This window comes from Scomber scombrus, chromosome 6 (assembly GCF_963691925.1).
Source record: "Scomber scombrus chromosome 6, fScoSco1.1, whole genome shotgun sequence".
In the NCBI taxonomy this organism is placed as follows: Eukaryota; Metazoa; Chordata; class Actinopteri; order Scombriformes; family Scombridae; genus Scomber; species Scomber scombrus.
Genome location: NC_084975.1, coordinates 9,351,378 through 9,378,388, shown reverse-complemented (window position 1 = coordinate 9,378,388; position 27,011 = coordinate 9,351,378). Strand labels below are relative to the sequence as shown.

At 40.6% G+C, this 27,011-nt stretch overlaps 1 protein-coding gene across 1 annotated transcript; it reads left to right on the top strand.

The window, feature by feature from the left end:
• The first annotated feature begins 378 nt into the window (after window positions 1-378).
• spire2 (spire-type actin nucleation factor 2) lies at window positions 379-26,682 on the top strand. Its single transcript, XM_062420841.1, has 15 exons — window positions 379-742; window positions 8,926-8,969; window positions 9,364-9,750; window positions 11,360-11,440; window positions 11,545-11,709; window positions 12,669-12,755; window positions 13,704-13,821; window positions 14,702-14,868; window positions 16,891-17,113; window positions 19,824-19,951; window positions 21,629-21,766; window positions 21,968-22,035; window positions 22,811-22,838; window positions 23,391-23,488; window positions 26,295-26,682. Exons 1-15 carry the CDS (start codon window positions 445-447, stop codon window positions 26,680-26,682), a joined length of 2,418 nt encoding a protein of 805 aa, XP_062276825.1. The 5' UTR covers window positions 379-444.
• The last annotated feature ends 329 nt before the right edge of the window (window positions 26,683-27,011 follow it).

Here is a 27,011-nt window from a genome sequence, read left to right as displayed (position 1 = left end):
ACACATGGAGGTAAAAACTGCAACAATATGAAACCTAGGAGTCCTCTGCTGCTGGGCTCGAGCAGCAGGGAGATCAACGCCTTGCGCAGGAGCACCTCAGTAGTTAATGGAGAGAAACAGTCAGTCACATTAAAACAGTTTGGTTTGAGTTATATAGAACATCCCTGAAAATGATCAAAGGGCTTTGTGGCTGTCGGGCAGTTTAATTATTCACATTGGTTTAAAAAGCTGCCTTATGTTGGTTAATAGTTTTATTGTTGTGAGCTCAGACCGGATGTGGTGTGTTCACTGTCGCCGCTTTGTAGCTGTTGTGGTAACGAGGTGCAGCTGCGGCAACTGAGTCGAGGTGTGCGGACAGGAGACTGGGCCGGACAGCAGACAGCGGATAGCATCAATGGCCCCGGTGCCTACGGAGTGAAGAATGGGCTCCACGGCGTCGCAGCCATGGCCAGATCCACCAACAGAAGCGCCGAGGAAGGGGAATCACGGGTGATCGCTCCCGCGGACCGCGGAGAGGCGCGGGACCTGGCGGAGCCCCGGGAACTGTCTCTAGAGGAGGTGCTGAAGTCCTACGAGCAGCCCATCAACGAGGAGCAGGCATGGGCGGTGTGCTACCAGTGCTGCAGGGGGCTGAGGGTGCCCCGCCCGCCGCCCGGGACGTCCAGCCGGGTGAAGGACCCGTCCTCCATCCTCCTGCACAGGGATGGTACTGTGTCATTGGAGCCGCAGCGCCGACACAGTGGTAGGACAGCTAACTTCCTCACAGCAGGTCGTTGTTTAAAATCACTCACACAAAACTTCGATCTGAAAAAGTTCAATCTAAAGATATGGCTTTGATTTGCGAAGTAAGTAAGCTCCTATATCTTACTTAACATTGCGTTTAAAACCTTAAGACCCCCTCTTCCATTCGGCGTTAAGTATAGTCAACAAATCGGCACTCAGATTTAGGAGAAATTAGACTTTTTTAAAAATTGCTCCACCTGATTCCCGCCGTCTCCTTCAAGCAGGAGTGTGTGAGGGCCGTGTCAACCACTGAAAATGTTAATTGTTACTAAAATACACCCTCTTCGGCTGATTATGTGATAACGAAATTTAAGGATATCTCACAGTGTTTCGTAAAAGTTCTATTCTTGTTTTATAAAGCAGACATATTGAACTATAAACAGTGGCACTTTAAATTGTATGAATTTCAGGCGGAGTTTGGTGCACAGGAACATCCTATTTACAGCAGAGATAAAGGACGCATCTGTCCCGCAAAGCACAATATTCCTGCCTAGTCGACGGACTCTGTATTCAGATTCCGACTGCTAGTTGCTGTTTTGTCCCACTCTCGATGCCAACAAGGATGACTTGTATTATGCCGGTAACTGATTAATTATTCATAGAAGCACAGCTTCACCCAAACATCCCTCTTGCAAAGACTGTTTTTTGGAGACTTCAAAGAGTGGATAGAAGCTCAAAGGATTTTATGCAGTCCTCTGGTTGATTCCCACCCCCCAGCCCTCTTCCCGAAATTAGCGTACCTGCATAATGTCCTCCTAATATAGCTATGAGCAGTGTTTATGTGTTCACTGCAGGCTGGGCTAAACAAACCAGCTCCAGGAGTCTGACAAAGACCAAACTTAATTTAAGACAAAAGTTAATTATCTGTATGTAGTAGCCAGTGCCAGCTTCGCCACTTCACATTTATGCATAAATCCAATACACCACGTTTTAATTATGTCTTTTTTCGGGCACTGAAATGTATTATATCCAAAGCTGATGTTTTATTCCACTTCCGCTTGTATCTTGTACTACACTGAATATGCTGAATGTCCTGGAAAGCCTCTAAAGCTCTTAAGTCATGTTCTGTAGGCTACTACGGGATGCTGCACCTTTTCTAGGAAGGCTCATATATTGTACTGCCAGAATATTGGAATTCAGGGGGATTTCCTTGTGTTGAATCTCTGCCAAGTGTTATCAAAGCTCTGCAATAAAAGAGGAAGTCCCAGCTCCACAACAACACTTGTAACACTTGTGTAGCACCTGTCAAGGAATCTAACAGGAAAAGTTTACGGTTTGTCTCCAGGAGACGTTGACGCATGTTGCTTAGCGACAGAATGGTATCTGTCTTAAAACATTATTGGTTTGTTATTAGGTGATCGTAAATGCTCTGTTAAGCTTAGACTCACACTTTAAAATGATTCCCAGGGAGTTGATTTTTTTAGTGCTCCACCATGTGCAGCAAAGATTGAAATAGTGGATGAACTACAACATTCACCATTCAACAGTTGCAAATAGAAACGCATCATCATTAATTCTTAGTCGTTGCTGAGGAGATGTTCAGCTTTCATTAACAGAGATGTCTCTCCTCGCAGCCTGTGTTGGTTTACACTGAGCTTATTCATGAGTAAACAAAGTCCAAATCCCTTAACCAGCATGAAGTGAATCTAGTAAAGTGAGTCCGCCCACAATATTAACACATCCACTCGGCTAGAGGGCCATTCACCATTAAGGGATTAAATTCACCCCCAGAAACAGCAGGTTTAGAAAACAAGAAACAGACGATTGATACTGAACAATAATCTGAGGTCCAGACTTTATTATTAATGCAGACCACTAAACTGACAGTTGAGGGCTGCCAAAACCATCATCAGGCCTCATGCCACATAGCTACAACCTGCAACCTCTGCACTTCTCAACTGTATACAGTCATGTCAATGCAATATGTAAAAAAAATTATAATTCTATATATGAGGCACTTTCCAAGCTCGTAACAATATGATTTCCAGGGCACAGAAATAGCATTAAAAAGCAGTCACGGATAGGTTATAAAAAGTTACACTAATTTAAAATAAAAGGCAGTTACAAATCAAACCATATATATATAGTAAAAACAAGAGAAACACTATTTGAAATAGTACAGAGATGATTATTTCAGTTTGAACATAAGCTTAAAAATGTGCAAAAACTATCAATTGTTCAGTCATCACATTGTTGTCGTGATTTGAGACTAATGTTGCATCCTTTCCACGTGCATATGGCAAATTTTCCCCATTTCAATTATTACTTCTTTCCTTTTTAAACAACTGTATATAGAAACAGCAGACAGGACACAAAGAGTAAAAAGGAGGAGTAAAAAAATAGTAAAATAGTTAAAAGAAGAGTAAAAAGGTTTTAGGCTCCTAATTAACACTCGACTTGAAGATCAGTGAGTGGGACTACAGCTGCTCTGTAAATGCAATGACAAGCTGATTGTGTGTAGGTGAAAACACTACTCCATCCTGAGGATATAAACATGTATGGTAACATTAGTATTCACAGCAGGTCGCCCCGACAGTCTGAGGTGACTTTCTGTTTCCTGTCAATCTACACCTCAACAACCTGCAGAGGATGAGCTGAGACTGAAGCTGCAGCACACAGCATTTTAATGTAAACATACACCCGACGTATCAGTCTGAGTCACTGAGTGCGACTGCAACAGTGAGGAGCATCCCGGATGGAGCCTGGTTACCAGATTCAATTCTGGCGTGTAAAAGTTAAGACTTTAAACCTTCACTTAGCAGCAGCAGCAACACCTCTGCTTTCATTTCCCTGCGTCTTTAGTCTCCTCTCAGGTGAAACATGACAGCCCGTCCCTGTTTGTAAACACAAGAGCCTATGCGTGCAGGTTACCGACATTGCTGGCATCAGCTGTTTCAGGTCCACTCCCCCTTCAGAGAGAGAACAAGTCTGACCTGATCCAGCAATAATACACACTCAATCATACTTACTGGAATAAGCTCATGTAAGGCAGAAATGTAATTTTCTCACTACATCAGATGTGTTCAGGAACCAGCTGTAAACTGGCTAACGTTACTTCCTCTCTTAATACTCAGTGATGCACCATGTTGGGTGTAGTTTTACAATTTTGGTGGCAAATCCTTTTTTTTTTGACTGAATATATTTTTGCTGGTTAAAAAGTGTTAAGATGTTAGTGTTTTCTTTGTGCAGTGTCTATAGATTAATTGATGGAAGTTTGCTCAAGACAAAGACATAAAGCTGAAAAAAAAGACAAACCTTAAAGCTGCATTGTGGAGATTTCTTATTATAATAATCTTTACAAAAACTAGGGAAACAGGTTGTGTATCCTTGTGATGTACAAATGTGATGAACCCATTTCCTCCCTTGTTAAACATTTGCAAAGCTGATTTTTAATTCCTGCATTGTTTGCATTCACGTTTACTAGCTTGAGGTTTTCTTATTCTCTGCCTTTGTTTGTGCATTGCTGCATTTGTTAATGCACTTTACAGTATTTGGAGCTCACAGTGTGAAATGATTGGTTGGTCTGTGCATCACGTCCCTGCATGCTCGTCCTGTGCACGTGTGTCCTCATATCCTCCCAAACAAAACTGGGACCCATGTATAAAAAAACTGCATACATTCTTTCACACTCGACAGTGAACCTTTTATCTATCTGTGTATTAGCTTGTAATTGTAGTTTTTAAAGCCGCATCAACAGTTTTTTTGGCCACTTGGGGGCAGCAGAACAGGCTGCAAACACAACATTGACATATTATCAACTTATAAAGTTCTTACGATGAACTTGTTTGCAGACGATTTACTGTTTACACATCCAGCTATTAACAGATGGTACCAGAAAACAAAGTGTTTCTCCTAGACACCCAACAATCATTAGTCCAATATTAATTATTTTTAGCTGCGAAATGTTCCACTATCGTCACCAGTTAGTTGCTACTTTATTTGTATTTTGTCAGATGCTTGGTATATAACATACACTTTATTAGTGCTTTTTTTCTTATCTGAAAACAGCTGCTAGTAAAACAACACTGAAGAAAACCTTCAAAGTGAATCTAAACATGAAAGGTGCAGTATGTAAAACTAAATTGATTAGCTAAAAGAGGCTAAAGAGCTTCGTAGAGCTGAGGGGAACTGCAGTTAGATGGTAACTCTTTGTTAGTTCATCTTTACAAGTGACCACTTTTGACATTACACAGTAGTTTAATTGATAGATAATACAAAAATATTGATTAGCTCCAGATTTAAGTACAAGAAAATGTTTCGATCTCATATTTGTTGACAAAAATAAGGTCTAGACCTGGTTCAAATTTTTTTAACGATACCCAACTTTCTTCACCAATAACAAATGTCAGCTTTTGGTATTTGTCAATTTTTTTGATACTCTGGGATAAAGACACATTCCAGTCACTACAAAAAAAAGTTAAGAGGTTCGTACACAGCCCAGATGGAGAGACAACACTTTTTTTGTAAACCTGAGGATTGGGACTGTGACGTATGTCATACCATATTGCAAGTACAGCACTGTCCTTATGTGAGTCAGAGACGCTTTAATAGCACAGTACCTTCAGCCTCATTAATAGATTCATGACTAAGTGGGTCTAATGGAGATCATATTGTCCCTCGTAAAAAACCTGTTTGTGCTCCCATACTCCAAAGTGCTCAGTTTGAATGTTTGTATGATGAGCTGCTGAAAAGCTCCTGATTGTTCATGTAAAACACCTGCAGTAACTCAGTCTGAGATGAAGCTCCTCACAGCTCCTGTTTGAAAGCTGCACAGAGATATAATAGGGTAAGCCTAAAGAGTGATCCACTGAGTGCACGTCAGGCCAGCAGGAAGTGAAAGTCCAGATAAAAAACCTTGCATCATCCCATCACCTCCTTCACTGATATGAAAGACACTCAGAGACTATGCACTGTTGAAACCTGAGGACCCCCCCCCTCCCTCCCCGAAAATGTGATTTGCAAGGTTTTCACATGACAGCATCTTTCTGCTCCCCAAGAGATCATTGCACATTTTTACCATGCAGAAAAGCTTTGATGCAGAACACACAGAACACACAGCTCAAAATCTGAATGCTCCCCTGATTTGATTAAAATATAAATTATCTCAGAGAGAGTTTTTTTTTAGTGTTTTCCCTTGACTGTTGCTCTACTGCAATCAATCAATCTTTATTTTATAGCTCCAAATCACAACAAAAGTTATCTCAAGGCACAATAAATGCAGTCATTATAATTCAAAAAGTGACAAAGGTCAACTCTGGCTTGACACGCAGGTAAAAGGTGTGTGTTGACGTGTGTATTTGGAAGGTAAAAGGTCATTTCATGTGACAGCTGTGGATGAAAATGTTCTTTCTGCCTCCCTGATTCATTTATAATTGGCCCTGCTCTTACTAGCCCAGTTTTTCCCTCTCTGTCACTTTGTGGTTTCTTTGAGTTTAGTCTCTCAGACCTTATTTCCATAGCAACGGATGGCTAAGTCCATCTTGGGAGAGTATGCGTAGTAGTGTGAGTGTATAACTGTGTGTTTTATATTTTCAGGAAATATTTTCCATCATTAGTCAAAGTATCAAAGTATGTGTGACTTGAAGCTAATGAGAAGAAACAGTGAAAGGGTGTGTGTGTTTGTGTGTGTGTGTGTGTGTGTGTGTGAGAAAGATAACATTAATTGAGTCAAACAATTCACAAAACTGGTTGGCTAGGAGACATCCATAGCAACCACTGCAGCATCGGTCAGGATGCCATGTTGATCAGTTAGTTGGTTGCTTGGTGCACTACTTTGTTTCAAACTGAAATATTTCTAAAAGTATGAAGTTGTTTGCCATGAGATTTTGTGCACACATTTCGAGCTGCAGCGATTAGTCAGTTAATCAATTAATCAATCTACAAAAAAGTCGCCAATAGTTTGATCATGACAAATCATTTTGAGTCATTTCCAAAGAAAAAAATGTAAAAATTCTCTGATTCTGAGTTGAGAATGTGAGTATTTTCTGGTGTTTTTAGTCCTCTGTGACAGTACACTGAATATTTTTGGGTTGTTGGTTCGGGACAAAAGAGGACATCACTTTCAGCTTTGATTGACATTTTCTGACGTTTTCTAGACCAAAGGACATATCGATGAATCAAGAAAATAACGACAGATCAATAGATTATGAACATAAATGTTAGCAGGATAAATCATACAGACTTTGGTGGTCTCCTGACTTTATGGTTCTGATTGAAATGTCTAGATTAATGTGCCCCTTAAAATGAACTATAATACCCTGACTTTATCCAGCGACACCATCTGGTTAAAATTTCAAATTTCCCAGTACTTTGGTTTACCTGCCAAACTTAAAACATTCCCATCAGCCTCTGTTTTACTTGTATTTTTACTTTTTTAAGTCTTTAAAGACTTTTTTGTATCCTTGCTGAGAGGTACAATGTCACCCAACTGTCCTTTTCACATCTAGCTATAAAATATGACACATCCGTGAGATTTGCTAGCAAGTTTTGGTTGCATTGTGGTTATTGCAAAATGGTGTAAAGTAGACCCAGTAACCCAAACAGTTAAAGGAATTGAGGTGTAATTTGAAAGATATATCCCTAAAAATAACGGTTTATTTGAAACTATAATGTAACATCCTTTTCCCTGTCCATATGGTTAACTGGGGTGTTTTCCAAGATTTAAGCTTGAGGGCTCTCCGAAGTGTTTTGGAAGCAGATTCCTCTCTTTCTTTTTGTGTTTACTGACTCATATCTTTGGGAAACTAGCGGAGGTATCATTGGTTACACTGTGTGACCCTGGCTGAGCATTATTCCAACCTGTCTGACAGGTTTGCAGGGGTTCATGTTATCATACAACTCCTGTGGGAAGGGCATCATAATAGAGTTTCGTAGTGTCAGTTGCTGCCTTTTGTTGCACATTGAAGCAGAGTCTGTGTTCGCATGGGAAACAGAGTGAAGCCCTGTTGTTGTCTGGCGTTCAGGTCCTGCTCCCTGCACTTTGTTGTTGACAGGAGAGGATGCCGTGGCAGGCTGACCTCCCCCCATCACCACATCCAGACCTGCACTCCCCACTTTTCATCCTTTTTTTTCCTGCTGATCTTTCTCATCTCTCTCTCTTTTCTCTCTCTTCCCTGATGTTTTCACCGGTCTCTCTCTCTCTCATCTCCTGCTTCTCTTGTCCGTCGATTGTCCTAATTCTCTGCAGTGAGAGCTGCTGATCGAGGAGTTTCAGGCCTCTCGGGTGTCATTCCTGACATCTGAGCTGGGAGAAAGAGCTTTTTTACACTCTCTCTCTCTCTCTCTCTCTCTCTCTCTCTCTCTCTCTCTCTCTCTCTCTCTCTCTCTCTCTCTCTCTCTCTCTCTCTCTCTCTCTCTCTCTCTCTCTCTCTCTCTCTCACGCACACACACACACATACACTTACACAGGCCCACAAACCTGGCTGCCACACAATAACACATGATCAAGTTATGACGGAATATGCAGAGGAACACATTAGATTTAATGAGTGGAACATTAAAACCGGGTGATTTAATCTTTATTATTGCCATTAAGTTCACAGGTTGACTATTAGTGAGGGGTTTTTTCAGCTGAATTGATGATTCAACATTCTGTTAAACATGCAGAAATCTTGTGTTTAAAACTGCCCACAGTAACATTAATAAGTCATATCGTTCTATTTTTCCAGACACAAGAAGCGACAAATCAAAATGAATGTCGTATAAATCACTCTTCCTAATATAACTGCAGAGTGTTATATGAGAAACAGTGGGATGTTCAAATTCACACATTCATATGAAGTTGAACCAATTCTTTTATATGTCCTTGAAATCTGGGAGTCATTTATTAAAGAAGTGTGAAAATGCATTTAGTAGGCCCAAATTAGGGCAGTGTCCTTCATCTATAGTTAATGTGATCACATTAGAAATACTCACATTTGGCACAAAATATACTGCTGGCCATGAAGTAAGATGTACTATATATAGTTTAATACATATAATTACTTCTGTCTTTTTTCGATTCTTAGGTGTTTTGTGTTTCATTTACTTTACTCTGTCTGTGTTTTGATTAAAATGACATGCTGTCTCTAAGAAAGAATCAATTAATGCAGGTTTAAGTAAAATGTGTCCTGATTGGCTGTGTGTCCTCTCTTGTCTCTTCAGATGACACTGATGAGCATCCCCTTCCAACTCCTCCAGAGTGTCAGGTGAGGATTTTGATGTAATTGCACATATCCTGACTGTCAACTAACCTATACTTTTTTAAAATATGGAACAGTTTTTTGTAGACTTTTCTAAAGACCTTTTTGGTCATCATCATCCTCCTCTTGTCATAGTGAAAAGTCAAATGAATGTTCCTCTGACAGCGTTTCTTTACTGTTCTCTGGTTTTATGTTGTGTTAAAGTAAACAAGTGAGTTGTTAGAGGGGAAATGCTCAAAACAGATCATCTGACATCTTAAAGCCTAGTATCAGTATTCAGTACTTTTGACTGGTACTGTATGTATGTACCTGCATCCATTTGTGTCTGCCAGGTGAAATTCAGGTGAATTTCTACAAGTCTGTTTACTCCTACTTGGTTTTGTTTGTTATACTCACCCAGCTGGTCCAGTCGCTGGGCGTGGCCATCTACCGAGCACTGGACTGGGGGCTGGACGACACTCAGGAGCGGGAGCTCAGCCCACAGCTGGAGCGCCTCATTGAACGCATGGCTGGGGGGGACCACGGCGGAGATGGATACAGGACCTCTGGAAACGGCATAACCGATGAAGGCTACAGTGGACAGGAAGAGGAGGAGGAGGAGGAAGACCAGGGACAGGGGGGAGCGATAAGGCCCGTGTGTACATTCCGACAGGTGATGGCTCTGTGCGCGTCTCGGCTTGCCAACCCAAGGCTGGCTCCGGATCACTACCAAGCAGTGTGCAGGGCTCTGTTTGTAGAGACACTGGAGCTGCAGACCTTCCTCATCAAGATCAGAGATGCTAAGGAGGTACGTTGGCTTGTCATGTGATCGTCATGGTAACAGGGCTTCACTTTTACAACTAATAAACATGGGAACACATGGCCTGCTTTTTTTTACTTCAGTGAATTCATTACTTATGCCTCAAGTGGTTTGCACCAAGCTGTGTGCACTCTGAATTTGAAATGCTTATAAACCCACTCCATTAATATTCCTGTTGACATGCTACAGAGCAGACACTGATAAATGACTGAAGATGCCGCCTCCAGTTTTCTTCCAGTGCTCAACCTCAAATCCTCACTTCTGTTGTGTTGCCACAGTGCTGTACCGCTGTAGCCTTGTACATTATGCAGAATCAATGTGGTGCAAAGTGTTCTTGCGTATGGAAGACACAGCGTCGTCAAACTGATGTAACTAAGATTTGAACAATCCATATTAATTCATCTTAATGTGAGAATGAGCTTATTCAAGTTAAAGGAGCAGTCCAGGAGCAATTTGACATCGCATTTTAATCAGGCGAGGGACTCACAGGAGGCGGAAAAATAGAGGACGGTTAAAAAAAGAGTCGTCAAAGTGGACACAGCAGGGCCCAAATTATTCCAACTTTTAGTCCAGAGGATGTGGCAAGCTCCAGAAACACTAGATCCTAGACTTCCCTCAACGCAGCTCAGTAGCAGCGGAGGAGTCTTTCATTAGACTCCCACTGCTAGGTATTTTTTCCCTTTGTGAAGTTTTCTGTTGAAATTTAAATTCACAAGAAACACAAAAAAACTGATGACATCATCAGGGTTATTTTCTCTGAACTCACTTCAGAACTACACAAGATATTACACAGCTGTTTTCATAGATTAAGTATGACTCTTTGTGACTAGTAAACCGATCTTTATGTATGACATTAGTGGTGTGCACCTAAAGGGTAATTCCGGTTTATTATGTGTTTGGTCATGTGTGTCAGTGTGTTCGAGCGTGCATCTGTTGGCAGCTAATACTACTGTACTAATCAGCCTAATATTTTTTGTGCACATTTATGACTGCTGACTCCTCACTCCTCTTAACCAGCCAGTAGGGAGCGCTACACAAGTGATAAAAAACTGCAGCAAAATGCATTTCTGGCCAAAAGCAAGTCTGCTGCAGGTCATATTTTGGCCTTTGTCTTGGCTCAATAACTGACATCCATAAAAAAACTTTGGTCTCATCTTGAATTGTATCAAACTCCCAGTTTAGTCAATTGTATTTGGAAGAGAAAAAGAGGGCAAAGTTGTGTGCATCTTGTTGTAAACATCCATCATAGTTTACAGACTTAATCCCCTGTTTAACACTTTGACCTACTCTACTTGCTGGTGTGTGCATAAGGTTTTCCTGAGAAGGAAGGGCTTATTATTATTGAAAGCTCGTGTTTTCTTGTTGTAGCAATACTGCAATCTCAAAAATGACGTCATTGACACATAAACAAAAACTTTTCCCATCAAAATAATTTTTAGCACTCCATAGTTTGACTCCTAAAACTGAAACACATCTGTATTTTACATTGATTTGTCACTTTACATGTTTAAAAGAATTATAATTTATAAGAAATAAAAAAAATGCTTGAATCAGTCATTAAAAGACGGTTCTCCCCCTTTTTTTTTTTTTTGCACAGTTGCTGAAGAAGATCACAACAGAGGAAACAGTGGAGGACAAGTCTACAGCCGAGCTGGACGCCCTGAAACACACAGACTGGGTGAGACGGCGTGACAGGGAGGACAATACGAACAGTGTGTCTGACCGAAAGCGTTGTGGTGTCCAACCCATACAGATATGTGTTGTTGTCGTTGTCCATCCCAGGCACGTCTGTGGGTGCAGCTGATGAAGGAGCTCAGGCAGGGAGTGAAGCTGAAGAAGGTGCAGGAGCAGCCGTTCAACCCACTGCCCACCGAGTTCAGCCTCACACCGTTCGAGATGCTGATGCAGGACATCCGAGCACGCAAGTTCCAGCTACGCAAAGTCATGGTGAGATACAAGACGGTTTTGGTAACCGGAACATTAAGAAGTTAACATTTGAAATCCACAGCAATGAAACTATCAGCTGTAAACTGGTTTAAGAATGTCTTAATGTTAATTATTTGCATATGAAATATTATACGGCAGTGAGAGCTTACGTGTAAGCACTTGACATGAAAGTGAGGTGGCTTTGAAGAGTAAGAGATGAAAGCAGCTCAAATGAGACGGAGATAAGCGGATGAAAAATCAGCAGAGGTATAAACCGCTGAAAGTAGTTGAATCAAAACACCCAGGATCCTGTTAATCATGAAATCTTTCCTCCTTTTTCTGAAATCTTAATCCTGCCAAAAACAACACTGTGATCATTGCTCGACTTGGCATGAGCGACGCCGTGACTCACATTTGTCTTCTTAAAGACCTTGAATCTCCCATTCTTTTTCTCTGACAATGCACTTACACCATATATGCACATAGGCTCTATTCCAGGAGAAAATGGTATGTAGCGGCCTAGTGGGCATACATGTGGCCTATGAGTTTCACCTTGAGGCCTTTTCCACAGGCAGATGCATAATTCAGCCTCAGACCACAAATATTAATGAAGGCTTCTCTACGCCGTCTGTTGTTCTGGCAGCAGCCGCAAGTCATCGCCAGAAATCATCAGTTGGATTACAGAGATTGTGTATTCATTATGATTATGTTTTTACGACTGGACATGTAGTGCTTGAACATCAGAATTATTTTATGTAATTAGGTGTAATATATCTAGTGCTGTATGGCAATCATATCATGTTAGGAGTATTGTATAGATTTTGTGTGTGATTTTGATGTTGTTTTCTCTTCTATTTTCTGTGGAGTCCTGTGCTCTAAAATATTTCAAGAGCCAAGAGTTACTATATTCTGCACCAACCAGAGCGAATGCTTTACAGACACAGTGCTACAGATGGTTTTGTTGCTCCCGTCTTTCCCAGGTGGACGGTGACATTCCTACCCGAGTGAAAAGAAACGCCCACGAACTGATCCTGGATTTCATCAGGTCAAGACCTCCACTCAAACCAGTGAGTGTTGCTTTATCTTGTAAAGTTCACAGCAGCCATATGGAGGAGGGTATCTACAGGAGTGTCTTTTTTTTTCTTTCTGGCTGCTACTGGTAAGAATAAATGTTACGACTTCAGTAAATAAATGCTTTGAAGTCCATGTCTTGTTAAAAACTCTACATTCTGTATCAATCTTTCTTTTTTTTAACATGAGCTGACATTTTGAGGGCTAACAGCTAATGTGTGAACATATGTAAAAAACCTTCAATATAAAAGCAATGCAGTTGTATTGCGTGCATGAAGTACACTTATTTACATTTGATTGCTTATTTCCCATTGACCTCACGCATATGACCCCAATCCCCAATCTCACTGTCTGATCATAGAGCTGTTTCAGGTACCTTTGCATTTAGACTTGTCCCGTTGGCATTTCAACACTACTTTACTTCAGAGCAACACTTTCAGACAAGAACTTGAGGCTGAACTGAATGAATGCATCAATTTATCAACAGTACATCAGTAGATGACCCCTGAGTGTTATGGGATGCAGTTAAAGCTTGTATTAGAAACAAAATCATATCTTTTGCATCAAATCTTAAAAAAGCTAAAAAACACTGTATTGAATCCCTGGAAACGGAAGTTGCTGGGCTAGAACAAAGCATTCTAATAATATTTAATCTGAAAGCATTCACAAGCGACAACATTTATTGGATGAACGTAATGGCTTATTAAGACAGGAAGCAGAATTCATTGTTCAGCTCACTAGGCAGAACCACTATATGAACAGTGGGCGACCTGGCCACCTGGATCCCCTTGAGTTAAGGACGAATGATAATTTAGCAACTCACTCGTGTACCATTTTTTTCTTTAATCTGTCACTTGTCTGTAGCTTAACTAGCTAGTTCTCTCTCTCATCTACTTTTTCATAAGTATTAGTGAGTTCTGGTGATTTCTTCCCCTCCTCATTAGGTCGGGGAGCGCAGCCTCCCCCCTCCTCCACCACAGGAGCAGTCCCTCCACGAACGGGTCCTGGCTGGGATCAAGCAGGAGAGGAAACTCAAGCCTGTGCTCCTGCCCAGCTGCAGACGTAAGGGGACAATCACTCACCACAAGCTGTTTCCTTACTGCTGCATACCTAAAGGAAAGCCACATACCACAGGTCACATTGACTCTTATCTGTCAGTGCTGAGAAATCATAATACTGAATGTTAAATAGTGTAATGAAAACAGAACAAATAACCCTTAATATTAACCCCTTTTCATTTAAAGCTGACATAAAATGATGATGTCTGGCATTATGTTGATATTAAGTGAAGTCAAATATCTACTGACTGCTTTAGACTTCATTCTTATTGTGTTTGTGTGTTTGAGTCTAAACTGCCTTTTGAAAGACGCCACATGACTCTCAGTGTGATCCATGCTACACTGTCACTGCGCTATCCAAAAAATAAATGTTACACTGAAGGTGAATGGACGACCCACTCTGCCTAATAATGACTTCAGGGCTGTAGTCTGCACCCTCTGTACCATAGCCTGTGAGGGTCATTCTGCTGTAGTGTCTAACAAGAGTATTTTTCCATTTTGAGCTACAGTATATGTGGAGGTGGTGTTGTATTTCATAAATATTGACCAGCTATTTACAGATCAAGGTCAATTCAACGTGTTATAGGATAAAGGAGCCTCATTTTGTAGACAGGCTGAATGAAAAAAGACACTGATTGGTTTGTTTTAAGCTGCTGCTGGTAAGATGTGACGATGAGGGGTCAGGGCAGGTAGTGTACAGTAGGTTTATCAGAGGTTTTTTGATGAAACCATCGTTGCATCTGATTTTTTTTCTTCATCTGTATATAGTCTGCAATGAAGTCATAAAAAAGACGAAAAAAATACCTTCATATACAAATAGTTTTGATTGGTGCAGCTTTAAGTGCTGTTCCCTGAAAGTGTTTTTTTGATTTCTCTCCCCTCAGCATTTGGCTCTCTGCCCTGCCTGGCTCAGACTTGTCCTTGTAATGTCAAATCTACTTCGTGCATCGACCTGTCCGTGTCGGAGCCCTGCCCCCGGCAACTGTCCCGCCCTCGCGTCCTGCTCAAGGCCCCAACTCTGGCTGAGATGGAGGAGATGAACATATCTGAGGTGAGGCGAGACACTGAGGGGTTAAGTGCTGTCAAAGCAGCACATGTTTTGTTTCACAGCATAAGTAGGTTAAGATACCTGTCTGGTGAAAAGTGAGTCAGTGATTAGGATGTCACTTTTGCACAAAGACTCAACAACTTGGGGAAAATGACTTTTTTCCCATTCTTTTGCTGCTGTGCATTTTTATCAAATATCAAAACTTGACAATGTGTTTCTATTTTACTCTTCAGTTTAAAAATATACCCTCACTGGCCCAAAGGGGGTGCTAGCTGCAGGTCAAAACTAGCTTCAACTTCATCCAGGGGGAGTAAAATCTTTACTGTTGCCTTCTCAATGACTTCTCTTGTTTTTTTTTCACTTCAGTTTTGCAGTCTGTAGTGTTTCTCAGTTGGAAGTGAAATAAGCCAAATTTAGGTGAGAACGGTCACAAGGGTATACTTTGCTTTTTCTTTGGTCCCTCTCTTCTACTTTGCTGCTACCTTGCAGCAAATGTTTTTGTGGAAGTCACAGAACACACAGTAGTTTAAGCTTCCTTTGTGGTCACATGAAGGCTCTGTGCATCCAGTAGTAATGCCCTGACCTGTGGAGCAGTATGAACCCTCTGTCCAGCAGCACAGATAGTTAATACATACTGTAATGTACTGTATCCCATCTGCCACTCCAAAATGAACACATTTAAAGCTGATTAAATTTTTTCTGCTCGCATTTCTTGGAGGCACAGCTGCCAAATAAGGGATTCTAGATGATGCCCTCTTTTAGTTGAACAACCAAGATATAAAATTGTCATCTTGTGTTTCAACTACAGCACCAGTCAAAAGTTTGGACACACTTTCTCATTCAAGTTAAAGAGTGTTTTCTTTTGACTGGTGCTGTATGTACAGTAGTCCAACTGTCCTCCTTTGAATTCTTGTGTTTTTGAGGTTTCAGAGGCAAAAAGTGAGTTATTCTTTGTTTAGCAATCCAAACATTCTTTAGCCTTATGAAGTTGAGTATTTATGTGCCCGCAGTCTAAAGTACCAATATAAAAGTACACAGTACACAGTTTCAGTCATTCACTAGTTCCATCTTCTCAAATCTCAGTATTCACTGCTTTTATTCATCATCGTGAGCTCTGGAGTTGTGATATGGATTTTTCAGCATTTTCTGACATAATTTGAAAATGTATAATATAATTATACTTGCAGGACCTGATATTTTTGGCCACTTGGAGCAGTGGAAATAGGCTATAAGCCCTACATTAACATTGTATCACCTTAAAAAGCTAGTATGGTGAATTAAAACAGTTGCTTATTTACACATCCAGTAGTAATTGAGCATTAGCATTAATTTGGAGTTGTGTGTGGAGTCATAGTGGATTAATGCTCCACTATGTTCACCAGTTAGTCTGCTGTTTGGTGCAGTGAACAGCGGACTTATCAATTCTTTTCACTGAAAACATCTGCCTGCTGTGTCTGGAAACAGGGTTGATGAGAGTGGTGAGAATGAACCAAAACAGTTACATTTAAGGCCATAAAACCCAAATGAATGAGCTTGAAGAAGCTTAAAAAACTGAGGATAATAATTCTCTGTGGGTTCAACCCCTTTCACAATACACAGAATCATTTGACCGTTGTTAACATAACAAACCCTGCTAAATTTATTTTTCACTGCAACTACGTTAATGGTATTGATGTTTGAAATCTCCCATGACCTGGAGTACATATTGAGCGGCCCCAAGGAGGGTCCTGACCATAATGTTGGGAAACTTTGTGATGAGCTGAGAACCCAAATTACAATACAATTCAGTTGAAGTCCAGGTGATCGAGTCTCACTTACCTTCTAAGTTCAATCTAACCAAACTGTATGAGAGTCAAATATTTAACTCTGATCTTGAGTCGTCTTCTTTTTTTCTCTTCACCATGACTTTATTGTCCTCCTTCACCTTCAATCTCCTCCTAATGTTGCCCTCTTCCCTACCTCTCCATGATCCCTCTTTCCTTTTTCCATTACCTCCTCCACCCCGCCCTCCTCTTCACCTTGCAGGAGGAGGAGTCCCCAGACAGTGCGGAGCTGAGGAGGGCAGAGAGCTCCCCCACGCCTCTGAAAAGAGATCGATCCTTCTCAGAGCACGACCTGGCCTTGCTCCGCGGGGAGATGCTTCCTTCACTCTCCGAGTCAGCCCAGCTGGGCGGGGCAGTCAGGCTGAGGGGCGAGAGGCCGCGGTCCAGGACGCTGACGGGCGCCGGGCCACCTCCTTATCACAGAGGTTAGCAACTACAGAACTTGCCGCTATGAAGGTTGCACATTCATCAAAATTATTACTTATAATTATACTTTACTTATCTGCATATACATTTGAGCATCTTTAGACAAATCGCCATATTTTTTTTGGAGGGGAATCATTTTGTCCAAATCAGCTAAATTTAGTTGCATTTGCACAATAATTCACAGTTTAATATGTTATTTTCTTCAAACAGGCTGTGATGACAAGAATATGTAAAACAACAAGGGTCAAATTGGGGTCACATTTATGTTGAGGCGCTGAAAGTTTTGCAATAAAAATCTGAATGGCGGAGTCAGGCTCCTATAGATACAGTATAGATTGTATAGTATATATCGTTGAGAAGGAGTCAAGGAAAACATCTTTTTTTTGGTTTATGACAGGGGTGCCCAATACTTGGATTGCAGTCCACCAGTTGATAACAAAGCCTATGCTGGTAGATCGTGTGCCATTTAAAAAAACAAAACTGCTGCAACTACAAACTATTTTATGTCTATAAAAGGAATGAAAAAGAACTTTGCTTATGTGACTAATTTTGGTGTTATCTCACGCCTAATTGGCAGATAAGCTATTAAAGCTGTTGTTATATAGCCCCCTCTCAGTTTTTTGTTTTTTTTGGTAGATCATTTATAGCTGGTCAAAATTCAAAGTAGCTCACAAGCCAAAAATGTCTGGGCACCCCTGCTGTATATGAGCTAATTACATTCATTTGGCATTGATATTTTTGTCCAAAGCAACTTACAGCAAATGCATTCAGCCTCAGAGGGGGAAAAAAATAACAAATAAACAAAATCTAATGACTTGTTACTCGACCCCTGACACAACTTTCCACCACATTTTTATTAAATTGTTTATTAGTTGTTGTTTTTTTTTTAGATGATACTGCTAATGAAAAAACATGTAAGGCCAAACAGCCTATTTCAGGAGGTAATAAGCTGCAATCAGTACTCAAGTCTGCATTTTTTTAAAAGCTTGCTGGATTGCAGCATATTTTGTTTCATTTTAATTCAACTAGTAACCCATAAATCCTGCACAAGCATCATTCTTGCATCTACACGGCTACATTAACATTCAGGAGTCTGTGGATTAATCATCCTAAACAAACACCGCTGCAGCTCATTTCTCCGGTTAGATCCTATTTTTTTCTGACTAAAAGGAAGACGGGTTAATGAGATCAGCCACTGTAGCATTTGTTTGTTACGAAAAGCCTGCAGACTTTTGGGCCTGCGGTGGCAGATGTTTCCCACCTGCTGCAGTTGTAGCTTTCATCCCATAGAGGGAGACACAGCGTCAGTCATTTCTACGGTCTGTATATTTATCATAATTTATGGATCAGTGGAACCATAGATTTGTATAACTTACAGACAATCTGCCGAGCTCCTGAAAATATCAGATCATCGATGCAGCAGCAACTAAAAGTCTCATTTCAAAGTTTCCAACTCTTCTGCTTTGAGGCCTGGAACGAAAGCAGTTACTAGGAAGTGAAAACAAAACCCAACAACTACTTACCTCTATTGCTAAATATGGAAAATAAGCACTTTCTATTCCCTTTGTAATTATAGAAGTTGATTCAGTGTAATGTTTTCGATGGTTTCGGTTCAACCTTCAAGGCAATGAAATGATTAACTTGAAGTAGAAACTTTATATCCCCACTGCTTCCAATCTGTCCTCAGATATACCTCAAGCATACAAACTCATTAAATGACCATTACCTCACTGAAATAACAGCACACTCACATGCCACCCCCTCGTGGTAAAGTCTTCACGGTCCTTGCTTGACAGAGGCTTGACAGGGATTACATCTGTTGTGAAACTGCTCAGTGTTGTGATGGATTCTAATCAAATCTGAAGATGTGCTGATAAATTCAAAGTCAGTGAAGGAGGAGGAGGTGGAGGGAGCTAATGGCTTTGAATAGTGTGGCAGCCGCGAGGAGGATGCTATCCCTTTGATGGTCATGATTCATGCATCAGCCTCGCCATCTATATCCAGAGGTTTGAAAAATGATCGCAACTCCTGCTCCCTCTCAGTCTCTTGATGGCTTCAAGCCGCCACTGCATGCCACAAGCCTGAGACAAGGCCGAGCAGCAGCCAGATGGAGATTTATTATGTAGTACACAACACCGCCAACAGGGGGGCTCTCCGGCCTCAACAGCCCGAGTGTGAGGATGTAAGCCTGTAAGCCCCTGGCTGTCATGAGCAGCTGATCCAAATTATATGTACTGATGATGTTTACCGGCCATCCTCCCAGCCTGTTTGCTTTCCATTAGAGCCAAATTGACACCTTCCATTTGCAGGATCGAAGAGGCACCCAGTTTCAGCTGTGTGTTTGTAACCCCCCACACACACACCCTCCGCAAGCCTCTTCTGAGCTCCTCTTTTAAGCCAGACCTCTCACTGTGATCTAAGTTACAGATGTAGCAGCATGGGCCCAATCACTCCCCTGGAATCAGATTAATAATACATGACAGTGTTGGCGTCAATCAGCAAACATCCTGAAGGACTGAGATCTGAGACGCAACTGAATGAAAGAGGCTGATGTGTAATTTATGGACTTGTTAGACCATGATTTGTGGCTTTCTTTCATTCACTCTTTTCTGACCTCATTTGATTCAGTTGTATCTAGTTCCCTCCTAAAGAAACTCTCATTCTTTCCTGTCTGTCTCTTTCATTTTTCATCCATGCCACCCTCCCCAGCCTCCTTACCGGTTCATGGCTGGGTGCCACCCTCTCCCGCCCGCCTGTCTCTGAGTTCAGTCGACGAGACCACGGAGGGATCCGAAACGATATCCGGCTCCAGAGCTGGAGACGAGCACCAGTGGATGGTGAGTGGGAATCACAGCCGGCAGCACAGATGGCCCATCGCTAAAAGACTTCACGTGAAGTCTCAGCGGCCCCACTGTTAATGGAAATGTACTACAAAACCCCCATCTTTATCAAGTCATTTATGTCTGTTATTGAGTCCAAAAATCCAAAAAAATGTCACTTTATTCCTGAAAATGATTGAGAGGAATTAATTGTTGAAGTACAATAAATATGAAATTCACTTTAAAAGCTGCTCTAATCAATATTTTTGTGTTAACAGTAGCTCAAATGGTGATTTGTAATGTGTTAAGATTCGTTACAAACACACAAATCATTCACCTCATCTCTACAGAGAGTTTTAGCATCTTTCAGCTCATTGTTTTGGTTTTATGACTCGCAACTAGCATCATTTCAAGCTAGCAGCTAACTGGTGAACACAGGTAAGCATTTAGCTGCTAAAGAGCTAGATATTTTTTTCTCAGAAGTTAATGGAGACCAAACAAAGCTATCAGGAGAGTGAATATTAGGTAATATTAATCAGTTGGACACAAACATTGCTCCAGATGAATGCTAATATCGGCTAGATGTGTTAATAATCAACAGTTTAGCCATGTCAGCTAAAAGGTGATAAGTACTGTGTGCCAACATTGTTTTTACATTGTTGTTTCTGCTGCATATATATTAAATAATAATAATACATTTATAGCAGCAACAACAGTATTTAGCATTTCCATAACCACGTTTACCATCATCATCTCATTTATTGCAGTCCTTAAAAACTGCAGTGTTTTACATGATGAAGAGACAGCGGTAATTATAACAATTCTAGATAAAAGCAAGGCTGAAAAATGTGCCTCAAGTGATGTTTTTATCCTCTTTGTTAGTTTTTGTTACAGTGAGCAGTAGAGACTGTGAGGATGTGAGGGTTCTACAGGGACATTGTATCAACCTAGAAATCACTGGAAAGTCCATAAACACATTTACACACAAGAACAAAAACCTTAACACGTTTCCTAAAACTACCTGAAAGCCAGAGCACAGATGTGGACTCTTTTCTTATTTCCAGTTAAAACTGTGGCTGCAGCTTTTATGTGTAAGCACTAATTGGTTAACAGAATTTTTTGGGCAGACCTGTGATCAGTACATTGAAGTAGTCGAGCCTACTTTAGATAAAAGCACGCACCGGCTTTTATAAATCTGTGAAAGAAAGAAAAAAGCTGACCTTGGCAATGTTCTTAAAATGATAGAAGGCTGTTTTATACATAATGAATTCAAACCCTCAGCCTTCAGAAGTGAAATCTTCCCTCACGTACAATGATTTCTTTGAGGTGGTAATCAGCAATGAGTTTGGCTTCTGAGCACTGAATACATTTGGTGAATGCATTCATCAAATCAGAAGGAGAGATGTTAAGATGGATTTTATATTTAATTTTTCTTGTGTTGGCTAGACGTAAGGCTGACTTATGAATTGTTTTTCGAGTCAGAGTTTGATATTGAAGTGCAACCAAGCAGCAAATGAAGAATATTTCACCTGTAGTAGATGTGAACGGTACATTAAAGCAGTAATGCTGCAACTGTCAGTGATAGCACAAAATGATAACTCGTAATTATCCAAAATGTCAGACTGTTCAGTATTTAGTAATAGTAGTAAGCAGATGTAGGTTTCACTCCTCCGTTCTGCTGTCGACTGTGTTCAGGAGGAGTTCAGTCACCCCGTGGAGAGTCTCGCCTTAACGGTGGACGAGGTCATCAACGTGCGCCGAGTCTTGGTCAAAGCAGAGATGGAGAAGTTTCTTCAGAGCAAAGAACTCTACAACAACCTGAAGAAAGGCAAGGTAAAGAAGAGGAAGCTCTTTGTCATGGCTGTTTCTCAGCATGAGCACAGTGTGTTTAAATCAACTCAGTAACTCTGTGTGTGTGTGTGTGTGTGTGTGTGTGTGTGTGTGTGTGTGTGTGTGTGTGTGTGTGTGTGTGTGTGTGTGTGTGTGTGTGTGTGTGTGTGTGTGTGTGTGTGTGTGTGTGCGCGTGTGCCTCAGGTTTGCTGCTGCTGCAGAGTGAAATTCCCTCTCTTCTCTTGGCCATCTACCTGCTTACTGTGCAAAAGGTATCAAAGCAAACTTTCATCTCACTCATTAGGAATCTGTTTACTCCACACACCACATTTATCTTTAACTTGTACTTGATGTTTGTTGCAGGCAGCCATGTTTCTAGTTCATGAGTCCAGTCTCTTGAAAGACTTGTATTCAACCAAATGTTTGCTTATATATTTTCACATTTAATGATGGAATCAGTCTACATAAGTCCCCACCAATGTGTTGGGATGTTACTCCCCCAGCCTCTTCATTTCTTATTGAATATATTTTAAAACAATCATTAAACATTTGTATATATTTCCAAAACCAGCATTAAAGGAACAGTCCAATTTATTACAACTTTATTTCATTACAACTTGAAAGATATTTTTGTAGTTTTCTCCATTATTTCCAGCAGTTATGAAAATATTGTACAAAGTAATGCAGAGATCTGGGAACATGGCAGCATCACTACATCAAAAAAAGAGCACCAAACACGAGCAGGTAGTAAACAAACCAACAGTTTATCCAGATGATCTAAAACCACTTTATTTGTTTGTAAAACTGACAGTGAGTGCCTGAGAAATGTCAGCGATAATCCCTCATCACACAGGAAAACTCTGAGTTTTACTACATTACTTGTAATACACTGGACTTATCTGACACGAGATATAGTGTATTTACCAACAGAGATGAATAACCAAGTTTATTATAGTTTACCTATAATTTATAGTTAATTACAGTTAATCTGCCGTCACAGATTTTATTTTATTACAGTTTTATTACAGTCCTGTCTTCCTCTCACAGGTCCGTCTGCGGCTCCTGCAGTGCAAAGGTAACTAATGTAGTCTTGTTAATATTTTAGAACGCTGCTTATTTGGCTCACTCTTTAATTTATAAGGAATTACTACAATACTAATATATTAAAAACATATGTATTATGTTAACAGTTCATTCAAGTGGCTGCTGTTTCTGTTGACGTTACTTCTTTTGTTGCTTTTGGTTTTTTGTTGCCTCAGTCCCGGGTCGTGTTGGATGTGTGGTTCTTTGCTCTATAGGTTTGAGATTTGGGCTGTTTGGACATTGTTGTGTCTATTTGTGTTGTTTTTTTCATGTGTTTAGCACTGTTGTCTGTTTATTAGTTTAGCGTGACTCCTTCTGTGTTGTGGAACATTACTAGTTTGTCTTAAGCCTGTGCATTTGTTCCACTTACATCTAGTTCATTTGTAATAATGTGTGCTGAGTCTTGGTTATTTGGTGTGTAAATGTGGAGTCTGTAGTGTTTGTGTGTTTGCATCTATCGGCCGTACTTGCACACCCAATAACTCCCCACCTATTCCGTAACAACGCAGTTCATTTTCTCCTCATGTGTCTTGCTGGTCTCCAGATGAAGATCCCCTCAAAGAAGATGGCCCATATTCCTGTGTACACTGTGGGCTTCCACAGCACTCCAAAGAGTCACGGACACAAAAGCCAAGTGTATAAGTGAGTCTGTTTCTGTTTGACTGTAGAGACGCCGTAGACACTGTGATTCATAATATATGAGAAGACAAAGTCTGAATTATATTAACAGATTTTTACACAAATGCCCTCATAAACCAAGAATATTATGATAAGATAATCCTTTATTAGTCCCACGGTGGGGAAAATTACAGTATTGCAGCAGCAAGTGGATAGAAGAAATAGATGAGCATCAATAAAAAGAATAAAGGGCTATAAATAATAAGTAAGTACACAAGCAAGAAAAACAGTAGTAAAAGATATAGTAAAAAATATTTTCATTATGAACAAGAGTAATATTGGTGTTGTCAGAATGAGGATATTCCTATGATAATGATATGTCTGTGGCAACCAGTAAGAAGGTAACTATGCAACACAAAGTGATTAAAAAAAAAAAAAAAAAAAAACTTTCCTTAAACAGTTTAAACAGGTATGCAATTGTTGCAAAAATTTCTTTTATGAAGGCACGATTACTTAAAACCATATCAAATCATCATGTGTGTTTAACATGAATCCACCATTGACCTCAAGGTCAAACTACCATACCCAAACCGAGGGGGTTTATTAACATATAGACATACAAAACAGCCAATACACTAAATAAATAAGACTATTGACAACACTACATACAATCCCAGGCTGAGAAGAAAAATCAACCTTTTCCTGAACCGTCTACCACCCTGATATATATGCAACCCGTCACAAGATAAAATAGTTGAGAATTAGTCCACAGCTACTGGCCAGATCATGAAATTAGCTATGGATATTCATGCTCTCCAGGAGATTATCCGAATGTTTACAGTGTCCGCATGACCGTCACTGAATGAAAAATTGCACTTGAAATATCACAAACCCAATTCACTTCAGCCCTGCTAACCCTAACTCTCAACTCCAAGTGAGGTAAAGCTGACATTTGGATGGATACTTAGCTTGTGACACAGTGCCAGTTCTTTCGGTTCTTTCAACCAATCACTGCCTAGTTAAACCCAAGGACAAACGCACACCTCAGGTTAAGAACACAGGTTAAAGCTATTTAAGTCTGCCCCTCCCTAAAGCCACTGACTGCTAACCTTTTCCAAGCTAAGCAGAAGCAGCCTCTGTGCTTACCTCGACCAATCACAGATTGCCTACTGAATCCAATCACCAGCATCTAGCCAGGCCCTCCCCTCCCCATCCTTTTGTTATATAATCAGTGCAGCACCTCTTCCAAGGCCTCTAAGCAGCCATTATGTAATAATTACCCAGCTGTCATTAATATCCTCACTCCTTGTGCCTGCGTGGAGACAGACATGCAAGTGAGGGCGAGAGATGGACAGATAGAAGGGTAGAGCGAGAGAGCTTCACAGTAAGAGGGAGAGAGAGAGAGAGAGAGAGAGCGTGTGCTGGCATGGTGCTCCGCTGTCTCACACCTGTCATCACTACCCGACTGTGCAGCGATAAGGATAGAAATAATGGGTTTTATAACAGTGAATGTTAGTGTTATTTTAATCAGAAAAGCCGACCTTAATCTTTTCGTTAGTGTCTCCACCCCATCGCTGCATGTCTTTTTTTATTGTTACACAATTCATCCTGTCATGTTTATATTTGATTCATTTTAAATGAGCTTAGAAAGACAAACAATATCAATTGTAGCTTCTTCTTTTTTTCAGACCCTTACTGTTTTACTGTGGGAAATGGGTCATGTGTCTGTTTATCTCTTTGAAATATTAATCAGTTGATAAAACATTTTTAAATACTGCCATAACACATTTTTTAAAAATGTTGCATACAAGACACAATTAGCTTAATGAGCTTTTCAGTACAGAAAAAACACGACAGAACAAAGACGACAGCTGCAAATGAGAAAGAAATAACGTGAAGAAAAAGTTATTATAATTAGCTGTTTTCTTCAATCTGAATCTAGTGCAGGAATGGCAGACTCCACCACTACCAATAAAACACATTTAACAGAGACATCATTACTTAATGTAAATACACTAAATGGTTTTTTAAGGAAAAATACTGATCATGAATAGCATCATTTCATGAAAATATGAAGGATTATCACTTAAACTAGACATGTATGCTGACAATTACGTCATTATGTGATTAAAGGTTGAGATTTGCAGTACTGTTACAAAAAGCAGGGTTGTTCCTTTCTGTAGGATATGATATAAAACTTGGCTTATGACTGGGCCTGTCACAATAATTACATTATCAACTTATTGTACAATTACATAATTATCAACATCATCATGTCTATATATGGACTTATCATATGATACATGGACATGACCTTGATCATAATTTTGACCTCAATACGGCCACACTTCACATTAGCAGCTAAGAGGCTATTCATGTCACATTGGCTAATCCAATCCCATCCTCCCACCCCCATTGCATTATTATGCTGTAATATTATCATTATATCAGTGGTATAAAATGATCTTCAAATGACAATAATATCGTTTATCGCAATTATTTCTGTGACAATATATCGTACAACAAAAGTAGTTATCATGACAGGTCTACTTATGATATGAAATGTAGTGTTTTGAGGAGTAAATGGCGATGAGAATACACTCTTTATTTGAACAAACATAATTTATGCTTTGAGAACTTTGCTGCAGTGATTCTATTAATAATATTAGATCATCAGGGTTATTTTGTCTGACTTGAAAAAGCAGCTTAGTGAGATTCTTGTTATGAATTTATACACTGATGTGAGTCATAAAGAAGAGGAAACTTCTTGGTGCATCAACCTGGAATATGAATATAAACCGCCTCCCATCCCTCCCTGTCCCTCCTGCAGGTCCCTGCGCACTCTGTCCCGCCGCTCGGTGGAGGAGGAGTTCCCCCACCTGTACGCACATGGCTGCACGCTCCGAGACATCTGCGCCGAATGCAGCAAATTCGTCGCTGACGTCATTTCGTCCAGCCGCCGGAGCCTGGACATCCTCAACAACACTCCCAAGAGGGAGGCCAAAGCTGCCGCTGCCGCCCCCGCCACCTCCACCATCGCTCAGAGACCACAGCTGCAACGTCAGTCCAACCTCGAGACTTTCCCTCCACCTCACCCGCAGTCACAGGGTCACCCCCAGCACCCACCACAGTCCTATCATCAACAGCGACTCCACACGTCATCGCCCTCCTTTTCACCACAGCTTCACGCCAAGACGATCCCCAATGCGAACCAATGAATCGACTGCCTGACACTGACACACAAACACACACACACACACACACACACACACACACACACACACACACACACACACACACACACACACACACACACACACACACACACACACACACACACACACACTCCTTACTCAAGCCATGCTGCTCCTGTGGTGCACCGTTTGCACGCACACAGAAAAAAGTAGGGTTCTTCAAGGATTCTAATGGTCAAATGTACAGTATTGACTCAAAAAGCCATGTGATAAGACTAGATAGTAAATCAGAATACTAGCAAGGATACTTTAAAGTTGTTTAAATGTCGCTTGTTTGGAGCATTAAATGCATT

Bases quoted from the DNA above. Each gene is read 5' to 3' on its own strand.
- spire2 (XM_062420841.1), top strand. From the start codon at position 445: ATGGCCAGATCCACCAACAGAAGCGCCGAGGAAGGGGAATCACGGGTG. The intron at 17,114-19,823 runs GTTAGCAACTAC...CACCCTCCCCAG, and splicing joins GCCACCTCCTTATCACAGAG to CCTCCTTACCGGTTCATGGC. The intron at 21,767-21,967 runs GTAAAGAAGAGG...CGTGTGCCTCAG, and splicing joins ACAACCTGAAGAAAGGCAAG to GTTTGCTGCTGCTGCAGAGT.